The 15,608-nt window shown below is 45.6% G+C and overlaps 1 protein-coding gene across 2 annotated transcripts in view; it reads left to right on the top strand.

Moving 5' to 3' along the window:
* The first annotated feature begins 1,683 nt into the window (after nt 1–1,683).
* Zmat3 (zinc finger matrin-type 3) overlaps nt 1,684–15,608 on the top strand; it is a 31,623-nt gene continuing 17,698 nt past the window's right edge. For both annotated transcript variants that reach the window (XM_055625955.1, XM_055625954.1), the window contains exons 1-2: nt 1,684–1,854; nt 6,195–6,521. In XM_055625955.1, the coding sequence (XP_055481930.1) occupies nt 6,252–6,521 (270 nt within the window). In that variant the 5' untranslated portion in view covers nt 1,684–1,854; nt 6,195–6,251. The remainder of the gene's footprint in view (nt 1,855–6,194; nt 6,522–15,608) is intronic.

Raw genomic sequence — 15,608 nt, 5'->3', positions numbered from 1 at the left:
ATATGTGTGTGTATGAGCTAGAGGGCGAGGTCCCTACATTCAGCTTTTATGCATAAAACCATACACCATAAACTGAAAATTCCAAGACCTATTTCTTCCTGCACGCAGGAGTTTAAGGCAGATGACGTGTATGAGAAATTAAAACATGAGGAAGCGATACTGTACACTGGCAGCTCTTCGGAAGCTTGTCTGCGAAGCTGCAGAGGACAGCAGGGGTAGCCAGAACAGTGTGGACAGGCATTCAACACGCGGGACAGACTGAATTAAATTCACAGAGGTAAAGTGAGATCGCGGCCCGTCAACTTGACAGGATCTAAAACCATTCCTGCGCCTGTGGGTGGGAGCGTTTCCAGATTAGAAACTGAAGAGGGAACACTCCCCCTGGATGTGGGCGGCATCCCATGGATGGAAAGCATCCGAGGGACTTCTCCGGGCTTCCTGTGGGCAAGTGTGATCAGCTGCCCCGCGTGCGCTCTCATGAACTGTGAGCCAAAATTAACCTTTCTTTTCTTCAGTTGCCTTTGTCGGCTATTTTACAGTAAGACACGACAGGTAACTACTATAGGACCTGTAGGGGAAAATGAGGATGAGGAGCTGGACGTGGTGGCTGGCCCTGTAATCCCAGCACTTGCGGAGGCGGAGGCAGGTGGGTCAATGTGAGCTCGTGGTCAACCTGCTCTACAAAGCAAATGAGGATGAGGGTTGAGATGAGAAGGTCAGCCAGGGCCCAGCCATGGTCCCAGCTAAACAAGTGTGAATGGCAAAGTTCTGAGACTAGCTAAGGCCTTATAACCATGGAATGGGAAACGCATTCCTGCCCTGTTATTTTAAAAACAGAGAAGCCATCTGATATTTGCACACGCACTGAACTCATCTGGATAGAGGATTACTCTCCCCAGCGGCTGTTGCCCACTGGTTTAGTCTGTTTTGAACTGTCCTCGAATTTTCAAAGCCAGCCCCGGGTTGGTACTGGATGGTGCGTGCTCCAGTGACAGCCTTAATTTCCTGCATAAGTCGGCCGGCTACGAGGGCACAGTTTACCATACTCGGACCTCCCTGGCTTTTTAGTTTATGATTACACAATAACCGCACACAATGTGAAAGTACTTGATGCTGCGGAACCGCACTCTGCTGATAGAATGGAAAATTTGTGTCATGCTGTCCGGGGAGAAAAAAACCCAGCCACCATACAAGTAGCTACATGCATTAAGGTATTACAAGCCGGCAGAACCCTAGGGCTAAAATCCAGCTCGGCGTCTCCCTTGAAGGTGTCCCGGGGGCTTCTGTGGTCCGTCCGGTCCTGCAGGTGAGGCTGCCGAGAGTCGGGAGGAAGCGTCCTCCTTCTCTCATCGCCTAGCGCAGGTGAGGGTAGGACTTCTGTGCGGGTTCTGCAGCCTTGGGAGGGCTCGGCCGCGCTGCTTCCCTACGCAGGGAGGCGCAGGGAGTGCAGTTTCGAGATCTCAGGAGAGAACCCTCGCCCTCCTCCAGGCTGTGCCAGGCTTCTGCCCGCATCGCTCTCAGGGTAGGCTCCGAGGCGTCACCCGTACCCGGGTACTATACCCTCTCGCACCGCCGTCCCGCACCTGCCCCGCGCTCCGGGTCTGCGGGAGGCGCCGCTGCCCACGCACATGCGCAGTGGCGCCGCCGGGAGCCCTGCCTCCTCCTCCTCCGCCGCCGCCTCCCGGTTCCGCAGTCACTTCCTGCAGCTGTTTCCCGGTGGCTCCACTCCGAAGGACTTTTGACAGTCAACCTCCAGCCTCGGAGCGGCCAGGCGGCGGCGAGTAGCACAGAAAGTGGTCGTGGAGCGGGCGGCGGCGCGCGGGGTGGCGGGGCGGCTGCGGCCTGCCGGTTCCGGTGAGTGCGGTCCGCGGGTCCGTGCGGCTGCGTCCGTGTGCGCGTGTCAGCCTCGCCCGCGGCGTCCGGCGGGCCACCGATCGCGATCCCGATCCCGCAGCCGTTCGCGTAGCTGCCTCGGCGACCCGGTGCTCCCCGCCGGCATCCGCGCGGGACCGGTGTGCATGTGCGTGCCCAGCCCAGGAATGGCACACGCGGGGGCGATGCTGCAGGGGAGCAGCTCTGAGTCCTAGATGTTGAGCCTGGGTCGCCAGGGCCTCCTCCCTCTCTCTCTCAGCTTTCTTCTGTGATGTAAAACAGCCTCCAGGGACTGTTTTTCTGCCTACCTTGTTCTGGTGACCTCTGAGTAAGAGTCTCTCTGCTCTTCTCCAGAATATCAGGGGACAGCCTTCCCTACTTTACCCGGACGCCGGGAACCTGTTCTTGGATCCTTTTCTTTTCCCTGGGTCTATTTCTGCCAAGGGGAGGGCTGTTGTTTGCCATACAGCCCGTGAAGAGTAGGCCCCATCCCAGCCGTCGAAACGTGTGCTGTGGTCATTCATTTTCCTTAAACTGGTCCATGGTTAAGCTGTGGTTTTCTTTAGTGTCTTCTCCGTTCCCTTCCAAATTAGGACATTAAGCCCTGTGCATCCTTCATGTATGCCATCGCAAGCATCCAATCGGATGAATTTTAAGATCTGAGAAGTATTTTTATATCAGTTTCTAAATTAGTCTCTTAAATTAATGCAGCAGTTTGAACGAATCCGAGTGTGTTTTTGGGTCTCTGTATTTCACAGTTCTTGCATTCACTGAAGGTTTGGTTTTATTTATTTTAGATTGATTTATTTATTATCCGAATGAAATACCTGTTGTGATTGTCGCCTATAGATTTTTTTTTTTTTTTTTTTTGATGGAGAAGGTTAGTCTTACGCAGTAGTTCTAAGGTCTTTACCCATTCTTTGAACATTATGAAGATAAAGTGTGGAACTAGGTAAGCCTGCACTGTAAGCACCTCCTGCCTCACCCTTGCCAGTGTTTTGCCCTGGAATAAGGCCCTTTGTGCCTCTGCTGTGGAGAGCCTTGCTTCTGCTGGACCGTTGTGTGTGACCGTGTGGACAACGGCATGCTGGGGTTTCCTCAGGTGGGAGTAAGCAGGCAAGAAACAAGCCCAGGCATGTCTTGGTAGTAGGCTGATTTGGTTCTCTGTGTATATTGTATGTGGATGGTTTGGTACCCTGCTCTGTCCTTTCTCTATGACCCAACAGCATCGATGACCAGAGACTCTGTATGACAAGTTAGTGTCAGAATGACACAGTCAGTTATAACTGAGTAGTTAATCTATTTAAAAAGATGGTTTTGTTTCTTTAGTTTCATTACCCCCTTCCCCCATATCTAGAATCATGTGTGCTTTTTTGGATGTCTTTTATTTAGTTGGGAGACATAATATATTTTTTTCAGAGAAACTTATCGTTTAAATGTTTCAAATTTGTATCATTTTTCTTTGTGTCTTCAGAGATATGAGTAGTTGATTGTTATCCTTTTATAGCTGTTGCAATTAATGAAAAGTACTGTTCAATTCTACGACTAACCATCTTTCTCTTAACTGTTTGAATTCCTAGCCAGTGTCTCCTCACTGTGTGTTTACCAAGTGTACTAAATAATTGTTTACTTTTCAGAGCTTCCCTAAGTCATTTTAGTAAATGTTACTGCTCTAGCCAACTGGTCTTCATCACGGATGGGAAACCTCATCAGCTGAAACATTGTATTCTCTTGACCAAGAAAAAGGGTTTTAACAGGACCAGACCTTGAGCGGAGGGAAGTGTAGACTTTGAAGTAAGGCTTCTGATTTGGATAATTAGAATTTGTGAAGGGTATTTGCTGTGGTGTTTTCTAAGTGGCCAGAACTGAAAGATGTCATCTGATTGGGGAGCAGAAGGAGTCAGGGATAAAGTTGAAGAGAGAGGGGAACATTATAGGTCTTTTCTGAGGAAAACAGAATAGAGTGTCCAGGTTTTTTTTTTTTTTTTTTTTTTTTTTTTTTTTGTTATGATAAAATATCCTGACAAGAGCAACTCAAGGTACCTCTATCATGGTGGGATGGTGGGACAGTCTAGGTAACAGGAGCCTGAAGCAACTGGTCACATTGGGTCCAGAGTCAGAAGAGAACAATGCTAGAGTGTTTAGTTCTGTCTCCTTTTGATGTAGTCCAGGGCCGGTGCAGCGGACCTACCTATAGGGTGTGTTGTGGAATATTTATTACTTCTTGAGGGCTTTTCTATGATCCGGCTGGTTCCCCCCAAATTGAGACAGAGACCTATTGATTTGTTTAAACAGCTTTAGGACAATAACTGGGCAGGTATGATTAAACTGATTTTCTAAGCTAGCCTGGCTACTTCCCAGCCTCACTTCCCAAGTTACTTGCCAGTATGTTGTCCTGTCTGGGCTGGATCTGCACCACCAGGCCACAGACTTTCTCTCCATCTTCTCTGTCTTTCCTCTCTGTCCACAGCCTAGTAGTCTCTACCTCAGGCACCACCCACCAACCGAAGCCCCACCCTCTTTTCTACTGCCCAGTTATAGGCTGTCCAGCCTCTTTTATTTAACCAATCAGCATATTAGGGAGCAAAGTTTATTCAACATTCAGCAGTCATTCAGCAGTCACCTGAAATGCAATCAGATCTTGGGGCCCAGAATTCAGCATTTGTATGCATAGCACGAGACCAACCCTCACTAAGGGTGGGTCTTCCCATTTCAACCTAATTAAGAAAACCCCGTATAGGCAAGCCTACAGCCAACCCAATCTGTATCACCCCTTATTGAGACGCTTTCTAGGTGATTCCAGATCCTGTCAAGTTGACAATTGAAATTATATAACCATCACTGAGTGTGTACCCTCATTTAGGAAGAAAGGGGGATGATACAAATGGCCTATAAATCACGGTAGGGCTTAGGATTGTGTGGTCTATTACTTGGTTGGACATTTCTCAATCTGGATGCTTTATCTTGGGTGGTAATTTTCCTCCTGATAGAGAAAAGATACTTTAATTTTGCAAGAGCCTCATGACTGTAGTCGAAGGCTATATGGAGTAGACTTACCATCCCAAGGCGGTTGGTTGGTCAGTGTCCTGGGTAGGGTTGAGGGGTCTCAGAGAAGGCTGGCCTGGAGTACGGTGCTCTTCGCAGCAAACAGGTGGTTGTGCGCGGTGGAGGTCGTGGGTGTAGTGTTGCCAGATTATCTTTTCATCACTGGATTCTGTGAAGCTTTTCATTTTCAAATATTGACAATGAATCCAACTTAAAAACAAAAGCAAAACAAAGCTCTTGTCTTCCAAACAGCACATTTGTGTCATCTGAGGCCCACAGGCAGTCCTTCTGTCTGCCTCACAGAACCATTGGCTTAGCTACTCAGCTGCTGCCAGTTGCTCAGAAGAAGTGCTTTGTTTACATTTGTTACATTTTAATGCTGCCCTGGTTCTAGATTTCACCCACCTTTCAGCAAGATGTAGAAATGCCTTAAAGGTCTGACAAGTAGCTGGGTGTGGCTGTGCACCCAGGAGGTGGAGGCAGAAGATGAAGAGTTAAAGTCATTCTCAGCTACACAGCAAATCTGAGGCCATCCTGGCTAGTGAGGCCCTGTCTTTAAAAAGGTGGCTGGTGGATACAGTGCTGCTGTACCTCTTAGGTACACATGTGTGTAAAGGCGAAAGAAGAGCTTTTGCTGCGGTGCACACACATGCACAGAGTAAAACCAAACCAAACAAAATACTTAAACAAACAAAACAAAACAAAAAAAGAAAGAAGGAGGAGAAAAGATTCTTAGAGGTGGTACTCTCTGCTCTCCTTTGGTTGGAAGAGTTTCTTTCCTGGTAGGTTTTCTCATTTGCTTGTTTTTTTTTTTTTTGGTTATGAATATTACCATCAAGAGTGGGGGAGCATGCCTTTAATCCCAGAACTTGGGAGGCATACTAGGGAGGATCTTTATGAGTTCAAGGCCAGCCTGTTCTACAGATCGAGTTCCAGGACAGCGAGAGCTACACAGAGAAATCCTGTCTCAAAAAAACAAAACAAAAAAGTGTTTCAGCACTCCAGAGGCAGGGGTCTAGATGACCTTTGATGTCGAATTCCAGCCACGTGACTTTCGATTTAATTGGCCATGGATGCAATGCTGCTAATGCCATGGCCAGAGGGATGACATTTGGAACTGAGCCAAGCAAAAAGCCTTATGTCAGTAGGGATAACCAGGTGGGGAATGCCTGCTAGGCTGAGGCCCCACAGTGTGTCTGCAGAGGAAAAAGACTTTGGTGTCGTTTCTGTGTCATAGTCCTGAGATCTCATTTTAGTTTTCTTTTTGGTTACTTCAGGTTTGAAGACTCCGTCCCCCACCACCCACTGGATTATGCTCGAGGCTTTCCTGCCTGATGATTCTTTTGCAGCAGGCTGGGCTTCCTCCACCTAAGCGGCCCTCAACCTCTCCTCCTATGTCAGTGGCTGCCAGGTCCACTAGGACCTTGCAGCTTCCGCCACAGAAGCCTTTTGGGCTGGAAGCATCCGGGTCTCTGGCAGGGGAAGAGGAGTTAGCTAAGGGAGGGGAGCTGGACTCTGCCCTGGAGGAGCTGTGTAAGCCCCTCTTCTGCAAACTCTGCAATGTCACCTTGAACTCTGCTCAGCAAGCCCACGCACATTATCAGGTAAGAGAGGGAAAGGAAAGCAGGTGGCAGTGGGGTGAGCTTTCTGGGCGCTGTTTGGTTCCATGGTATCAGTGGGGTGAGCATTTTGGTGCTGGGCGGAGAAGGTGTCCTTGGGTGAGCATTGTGGGCACTATCTGGCCACAGGTTGCCTCTCCAGATATGCCCAGTTGAGCCTGGAAAACTCAGAAGAGGTAGAGAATAGAGTCCCACGTTTCACACAGAGGGCTCTGCCCGCGACTGTCTGATGCACTCCATTAATTCAGTGTAAAATTGTTCTAAAGTTTGTAGAGCCTTCGTCAGTTTGAGGCCACCTACCACGTGACTCCTACACTTTCTTTTACTTAAGACTTTTCCTATGTACCCAATTACAGCTGAAGCAAATACAGGTGTCTTTTTATAAAGACAACAAGATGGTATTGAATTACTAAGTCCTACCTTCATCATAAACACACTGTAGTTTCTTTTAGTCTTCTTAGTGAACTGATACTGAGTATTAAGATTTAAAGCATTTTATCTCTATGTAGAATAGCTCGTAGAAAAGACCATTTTAAAGGGTATTATTGCCCTAAGAATAAACAGGGAACTAAGAGAGGACGTAGGGTTTGTTTTCAAATTTTTATTTTATTTTTAGTTGTGTGTTTTTGTGCATGTGCATGTGTGTCTGCACATGGACTGAGGCCAGGAGAGGATGTTGGATCCGTTGAAGTTGGACTTGTAGGTGGTTACGAGCCACCTGATACGGGTCCTGGGAGGCAAACTACAGTCTCCTGCAAGAGCTGCAAATACTCTTATCTGCCGAGCCAGCTCTCTGGCCCCTAGCATTTCTTTTTATTTTATACTGTTGTCGGTATACAACTTGATGCTTTTCCTTTTTGGTGAAAAGAGACCTGAAAATAGAAACCTTCTTTGAATGGAGGGCTATCTCCAAGACCACTGTTGATTTGGGTTTTATCAGCCAAGACCCCATGGTAGAAAGCTGTGAGCTATAAAGGATTCCTTCTTGCCTGCTCCGGTGACAGCGAATGCAGAAAAGACAGACACCATTTAGAAAGGCTGGGGCTGGTGGGTGTAGATCTCTGATGAAAACACGTCAGAATGCAGTGGACAGGAAACTCAGCACTAGGGCAGGACCAAGGAGGAGGCAGGTTAGCCGCTCTTGGAGGGGTACTCCATAGGGTAGCAATCTCAGGCTGCAGTGAGCACTGTGTGGATTCTTTCTGCACACTGTGGCAACAGGAGTGCGCAAGTTCAGAGGAATAGGGAGGCCTGGCAGTTCCCATGAGTCTGAGGCACTGGGTCTTTGACATAGCCATGCTCTTCTTGTCAATAATATACACTTACTTGGGGGTTCATCAGCTCTCTATGCTCTTCTCCACTTTAAAGTTTTGTTTACTTGATTTTGTACCCATTTAAGGATGGGTAATTGAACAGTTGGTGCTGCATTAGAAATATTTCCTTGGGATCATGCACGAACCATACCTAGGCCCTTACAAAGATGTAGCAGACAGGCAGCTTAGGCTTCATGTGGGTCCTCTAGTAAGGGAAGTGGAGACTGCATGGGACATGGACTCATGTGCCAGCTTCTTGATCACTTCTCCCTGTCAGGACTGCCTTCCCAGGCCACAGGGGAAGAGGACACACTCAGTCTTGATGCAACTTGATGAGCTGGAGTGGATGAGAAAGGGAGCCCCCCTTTTCTGAGGAACAGGGGAGGGGGAGAGGGAGGGATGGAGGAGAGGAGAAATGGGCCTACAACAAGGATGTAAAGTGGATAAAAAATTAAAAAAGAAGAAATTTTCCCTTGGGAAAAAAAGGTCTGTTGCCCTGCCTTCTCCAGGTTTGTTTGCACTCAGTAGCTGAGCAGAATTCATTGCAGCAGATATAAGCACAATCTTGGCTTCATCAAGCATCTGAGTTTTTTCCCGTTTTTCTTCTTCATTCCCATCTCTCATCCCTGAGTGCTACTCCCTATGACAAAGGCTAGACACTGGCTGCTTTTTTTCCAGTTCAGGTGGCATCTGTTAGGATGATCCGTCTCAAACAGACTGAAACGAAGCTTGCTTTTGCATTTATTTCTGTGAGATGTTTGGTTTTGCATAAGGCTCACTTGTGAAAATCAAGGATGAGTTGGGTGGTTGAGATTTTTAGTTCTCCGAAGCTCTTCTTAGATCTTTATTGGGCGTAAGTCTGCTTTTTGTCTTTTGCATAGTTATTACCTTTTAGGGAAAATTAGGCAATGTGTGATTTTATTTTATTTTTTGTTTTTCGAGACAGGGTTTTCTGTTTTTTTTTTTTTTTTTTTTTTGTAGCCATGGCTGCAAGTGTAGCCTTGGCTGTTCTGAAACTCGATCTGTAGGCCAGGCTGGCCTTGAATTAACAGAGCCCCACCTGGCTGTGTTTCCACCCCTGCCTAGCAGCAATGTGTGATTTTAATATGTTTGTGTGGGTTATACTATACGTTTGGGTTTATTTTCCCCAATACAGATTTGTGACTTTTATGTCAACATATTGATAGAACCTTTTGGTTTTGCACAGAGAATTTATTTTGATGGAAAAAAAAAACACACATTGGATTTAGGCTTAAGCTACTAACAAAATCAACCTTTTCAAAAAATTGTACATTTTTATGTGTTTACTCTACACTTTTTAGTTGACAAGATTTGTAAACTATTCCTGTTCCCTCCATGTTGTAGTGAGTAAATAAAACAGAAATAGAAAAATGAGAAATTTTTCCTAGTAATAAAATTTTAAGTGGAAAAGGTAGAGGGCAGGGGAGTAGAAGGCCAAGGAACTCCTCAGCTGCTGAGTTAGTTTGAGGTCAGCCTGGGCTACATGAGACCTTGTATTACCACCCCCCCCCCCAAAAAAAAAAAAAAAAAAGAATAGAGCCTAATTAAAAAAAAAAAAAAAGAGGTTTGTGTGTGACAATGCATATTTCTAAGTTAGCTTAGAAGCAAAGATTTGAATGAGGCCAGTGTCACTGGTCATTATTAAGGCGTGCCTCTCCCCTCCCTCCTTCCCTTCTCACTGCCTTTAAAGCAAGGCAAGGGAGTTTGTGTGTCGCTATCAGAGTGGAAGAGGAAAAATCTTAGAAGTGAACTTTGGATGTGTGTGCATGGCGTATGTGTTTGTACATGTTCCTGTGAATGGGTGCACATGTGTGTGGTTTTATGTGGAGGACAGAGGTTGATGTTGGGTGTCTTCTTCAACCATTCCCTACCGTGTTTTCCAAGATAGGGTCTCTTGCCATTCGCAGAGCACACCTGATTTGGCTAGTCGGTGGACCAGTGAGAGGTCTGGGGAGCTGCCTGTCTCTCTGCCTCCTCAGTGCTAGCCTGGTCTACACAGCGAGTTCTAGACCAGCCAGAGCTACTTAGGGAGCTCCCATCTGAATCACAAGCAAACAGGAACTAAATGTCTGTGTGGGGTCCTCCTGGTCAAGCACCAAATGCTTTACTACTGAGCCATTTCTTTGCTGTCTGAGATTCGGATTTCTATAAAATGTCGTCAGCATGAGAGTGTATCAAAGAATAATAAGAAATCAGAACATGATCATGTGGAACCAAGAAGAACGGGACCCAACACGGAAGGAAACCACAGCAGTGCTAGCTTGGAGCCAGAAATCGTGGCACCTGTCACTTTAGCACTTGGGAGGGGGATGCAGAAGGATCTACAGTGGGAGGCATTCTTGCTACATAGTCTCCAGGAACCCTAGAACATTGTGGGGTACTTGAGACCTTGTTCACATAAATCAGGAAAATGTCAGACTGAAAGATGCGTGAGTGAGTGCCTAAATGGGTGGTGATAAAGAAATCTATTAGAGGCAAGGGTGACACTGGAAATGGAGGACCAACTAAGCTCTTGGCCAATGGGCAGTGAGTGCAGAGCCAATGGCTTATGATGAAAGGAGGCTACAAATGGAGAGCTTTAATTCAAAACGAAACCCTGCTTTGTAATTGTTATTTCAGGGTGCTATCACGGGCATACATCTGTTATCTCAGTCACGTGCTTGTAAGTGGCAAGGCCCTGGGTGAATGAATGCACAATTCACTCTCTGAATTGCCTGACCCTCTCCAGTGAGCGGATGCTGTTGAAATGGAAGTTTCATATTGCTCAGTGTCGTAAACAGCCATTGTTACCTGGAGTCCGACCATATCACCTTCCAGTGCTCAGGATACAATAGCTATTGCTCTGTCAATACTCTCGTCAGCCTCGGCTGCATTTCTTCTGACATCTTGATCTTCCTGATCAGGGGCTGCCTGCTCGAGCCATGGGTGGTCATCACAGATGGTTTACATTCCCAGGCCTTTTAGCCCAGTCATTTAGCTTTGAAGTGGCCCCAGCTGTATCATTTATTTTTTAATGAGGCTGCCTAATTTTTCAGTTTTAAAATCATGGCTTTGGTTATAACTTAATTTAAAATCAAAATTTTGGAAGAGAAATGAGTTTTCATTTTATTAAATTTATCTGCATGCTCAGATTACTTAGTGCAAGCCTGGCATGAGGAAGTATAATAGGATTTCATCAGTACAAACACCCAGAGGAAGAGCTGCTTTGAGAAGGAAAGTAACAGAACCTTTTTATATTTATGTATGTAGAAAGTAACAAAACCTTTTTACATTTATGTATGTATGTATGTGTATGGGGCTGAACTCAGGTTATCAGACTTGGTCAAACATGCCTTTTTCTGCTGAGCCCTCTGTCTTGCAGGCCACATTTTATTTTTTTAAATCAAATTATGTGAAAAAAGTTTTACCTTGAAAGTTAGAAATTTATCTGCTGATTTGCATATGCATGTGAGAAAGAACTAGTTACACGATGCACTTCCCTAAAGTTTATCTTTAACGTGGGTGGGTTGTGTTTGGTACCCAGATAGGTGTCATGTTAGCTCTGTTGATAAGTGGTTTTAAGCCTGTGATGCTAAACGCGGTGTTCTCCGGCCATAATAAACAGAGTGCGAGCTGGGGAGACATTGGTAAAGTGCTGTGCAAGCTCATGGTTCAGCTCCCAAGCACCCAATGAAACTTAATCCCAGCCAGCCCTTGGGGCCAGAGGTGGGGAGAGGGGGGAGGCTCAGAGACTGCAGGGTGCCAGGGCTAGCCAAAAGAGTAATCCCCAGGTTCAGCAAGAGGCCCTATCTCAAAAAATAAGCAATAGTGGAGAGACCAATAGTGGAGACAGTTTTCTTGGGGGGAGGGTTTTTTTTTTTTTTTCTTTCCCTGAGCCAGGGTTTCTCTGGGTAGACCAGGCTGGCCTCGAACTTACAGAGATCCTCCTGCCTCCTCCCCACTGCCCCCTGCCCCCCCTCCATATCAGCGTGCTCAGAATGTATACACAAGCTGTGGTTGACTCTTCCTCTATAAATTAAAAGGTAGTAACCTTCCCTTTACCCTTATTCCCTCCCCCCATCTTAGCCTTTCCTCTTCTCTCTGCTAAATTCAAGAATTTGGCCTGGTAACTGGACCATGAAAGGTCTTCATTTCCCATCCATTCTCAGCCTACTGTACTTTGGTTTCCATTCCTATTCGTTCTCAGCTTGCTGTACTTTGGTTACCATCACAGTGTTCCACTGACTTCGACACAGTTTAACATCAACCATCCAGGTTTGTATGGATGTCAGTATTTCTAATCTCAGCTTATTTTTTAAATTAAAAGTTAAATTTACTATTGTATGTATTTGCATTACTACGTGTGCCTGGTGCCCACTGAGGTCAGAGGAGGATGTGGGAGCCCCTGGGACTGGGGTTACAGATGAATGTGAGCCACTGTGTGGGTTCTGAGGACCATACCTCATCTTTTGCAAGAACAAGCACTCTTAATTGCTGAGCCAACTTCTCTAGTTCTCAGCTTATTTTCAAGTTTTCAAATTTTTCTTAACCCAAAAAACTAGGAATGGTCAAAATACTCTTTGGGTTTGTGCATTTTCATAAGTGGTCAAGGCACTCTGGAATCTATACAGACGTGGGCTACAATCCTGACCCTATTGCGTTAGGTTGGAAAACCTTCCCCTATTCAATATTTGTGAAGCACAGGCTTTATTTTCCCTTGCAGGATTGTGAGACTTGAGTATATTACGTTAGTAAATGCTGATTGGTTGAGATAGGTTTCTGCTGTTTAGAATGTTTTGGTTTTAGTGTTTCTATTGCTGTGATAAAACACTGACCCAAAGTAACTTGGGATGGGAGAAGGTTTATTTCAGCTTACTGTTCTCGGGTTACACTCCATCACTGAGGGAAACCAGGGCAGGAACTGAAGAGACCGTGGAGGAATGCTGTTTATTGGCTTGCTAGGTTTGCTTTCTTATACCTTATACGCCCCAGGACCATCTGTCAAAAACCATCTCAGTGAGCTGAGTTCTTCTGTCAATCACTAATCAAGAAGATTCACACACTTCTCCTCAGGCTAATCTTATGAAGGCATTTTCCTCCTCCTCCTCAGTTAGTCAAGGTTGTGTGAAGTTGACAAAATCTACCAGCACAATTGACCACTTGTCCATTGATACACTAATATATCACTTATTAAATCATAACCTGACCTTTCTTATTCATCCTTATGTGTCTTAGTTAGGGTTTTCCTTGCTGTGAAGAGATACCATGGCCATGAAAACTCTTAGAAAACATTTCATTGGGGCTGGCCTACAGTTTCAGAGGTTCAGTCCACTATTGTCATGGTGGGGAGTACGGTGTGCAGGCAGGCAGGCATGGTGCTGGGAGCCAAAAGTTCTATATCTTGATCCAAAGGCAGCAGGAGACTGGATATGTCTTACACAGGGTGTAGCTTGAGCATTTAAGGCCTCAAAGCTATGCCTCTAAGCTCCACGGTGACATACTCACCAAGGCACACCTCCTCAATAAGGCCACACCTCCTAATAGTGCAACTCCCTATGGCCAAGCATTCAAACACATGAATCTACGGGGCCATACCTATTCAAACTGCCACACTATGATCTCATACTAATATCATTACCTAACCATAGTTTAATGTTAAAAGTTCTGCATCTTTAAGATTTTTCAGTATTTTAAAAGTCCAAGTTGTTTTTTTTTTTTATTTTTTGAAAATTTAACATCTCTTTAAAAGCTCATAGTCTCTCTAAAATATCTAAATGCTCTCTGAAATGGGTCTCATGGCTGTGGGTTTTTGCAAAATAGAGAGAAAAAAAAAGGTAAATACTTTCTTATTTCAAGAGGAAAGAACCAAGGGCAGAGTTAACAGTGAAGGCAGAGCAAAACCAAAGTCCAACAGTGGAAAGCTCAGTGTCTGACATCTGGGACTCATGATCCTCTGGGTTCCAATGGGCTTGAGCAGCTCCAGCTCCCTGGCTGTGCCGTCCACAGCGCACATGGCTTGTCTCACAGGCTCAGGCAGGCTCTACTCCACAGTTGCTGCTGCTGTTAGCGGTCATCACACGAACGGGCATTTCCACTGGAGCTGGGCTGCACTTTCAGAAGCCTCTCCTAGGCTCTCTTCAGGGACCTTGACCCTGACACGTGGTGACACGCCTCAGCTTCTCTTTGTAACCCCTCCTGGGGCTCCTGCTGCAACTGAGGCTGCCTCTTCATCAATAGCCTCTCCTGGCACCTCACAGAGGCGGGCGTCAGCTGCTTCTCATGACCCCTTCATGCCTTCAGAATCACTCCCAGAGAAACTCCTACACATTACCAAGTTAGGCTGCCGGTAGAAGGTAAAGTTTTGGCCCCCTCAAGACCACATCTTACATGTGCTGACCCTGAGGAAATGCTGCTCCGAAGACTTCTCACACCAGTGACGCTGGTCTCTTCTCAATCAAAGCTGATTCTTCAGCCCCAGCTGAGCAGTATTGATTATCCCAGTAAAGGTTTTACTTTAGTTGTTCTGGTCTCTTGTTAATCAGAGCCAAATTCTTCTCCTTCAGCTGACTAGAACTACAGATTCTTAAATCAAAATAATGAATGTTCCTGATAGAGAGAGACTGTACATGACCCTCAAGCTTCCCTGTGAACTTCACAGCCTTCTATCCTCTGCACCCATCGCAGCATTATCTTTTTAAGTTTCCACAATAGATCATTAGGCTCTGAGTACTAGCAATTCTTCTTGTACAACTGTCCCCCCCAAAAAAAAAAACAAAAAACAAAAAACAAAAAACAAAACAAAACAAAAAACCCACAAAACATAGTCAGGTTTGTCACAGCAAAACCCCACTCCTGACACCAGTTTATGTCTTTGGTTTCTAATGGTGTGACACCCTGACCAAAACTAAGTTGTAGGGTAGTATTTCAGCTAACGACTGTCAGGTCACACTCTATCACTGAGGGCGTCAAGGCAGGAACTTAAGGCAGGAACTGACACAGAGGCTGTGGAAAATGTTTCTTTTTGGCTTCTTCCTCATGGATTGCTCAGTTTGCTTTCTTATACACCTCGGATCAACTGCCCTGTGTTGGAACTGCCTCCAGTGTGCCGGGTCCTTCCATGTTAATCGTTCATCAAGAAAATGCCCCATAGGTTTGCCTAAAGGCAAATCTTTTTTTTTTTTTTTTATTAATTACACTTTATTCACTTTGTATCCCCCCATAAGCCCCTCCCTCCTCCCTTCCCGATCCCACCCTCCCTCTCCCTTCTAAAGGTAAATCTTAAGAAGGCTTTGTTTCATTAAGATTTTCTCTTAGATATGTCTAGGTTGTGTCAAGTTGACAAAACCCAACCTGCACTAATATGCAAAACTGTATTTCATTTTCTTGGTTTAGAAGGTTATACTAAGTGAAGGAATGTAGCTGTTAAACTGTTGTGGTTCCTGTGATAGGGCCTAGGACCTTGTATGAGTAAATAAAACTTCATTTCTTAAGTCTTTCTCTAAAGATGCTATCCCACATCTAGACACCAGCTTATCTGTTTTCTTGGGAAGCGCTAGGGATTAAACCTAGTGCCCTGTGTATGGTAGGCAAGTACTTTACTACTGAGCTATAACCCCAGCTTTTATAACTATTGATTTTGAGACAAGGTCATACCAAGTTGCCCATCTGAACTTGAATTCACAATTATTCTGCCTCAGCCTCCCTAGCAGCATAAATCAAGAATACCACATGCCCTACTTCCTGGGCATCCCATTTATCT

This window comes from Psammomys obesus, unplaced genomic scaffold (genome assembly GCF_907164565.1).
Source record: "Psammomys obesus unplaced genomic scaffold, mPsaObe1.curated_primary_1811, whole genome shotgun sequence".
Lineage (NCBI taxonomy): Eukaryota > Metazoa > Chordata > Mammalia > Rodentia > Muridae > Psammomys > Psammomys obesus.
This window is presented reverse-complemented; position numbering and strand designations above follow the sequence as displayed.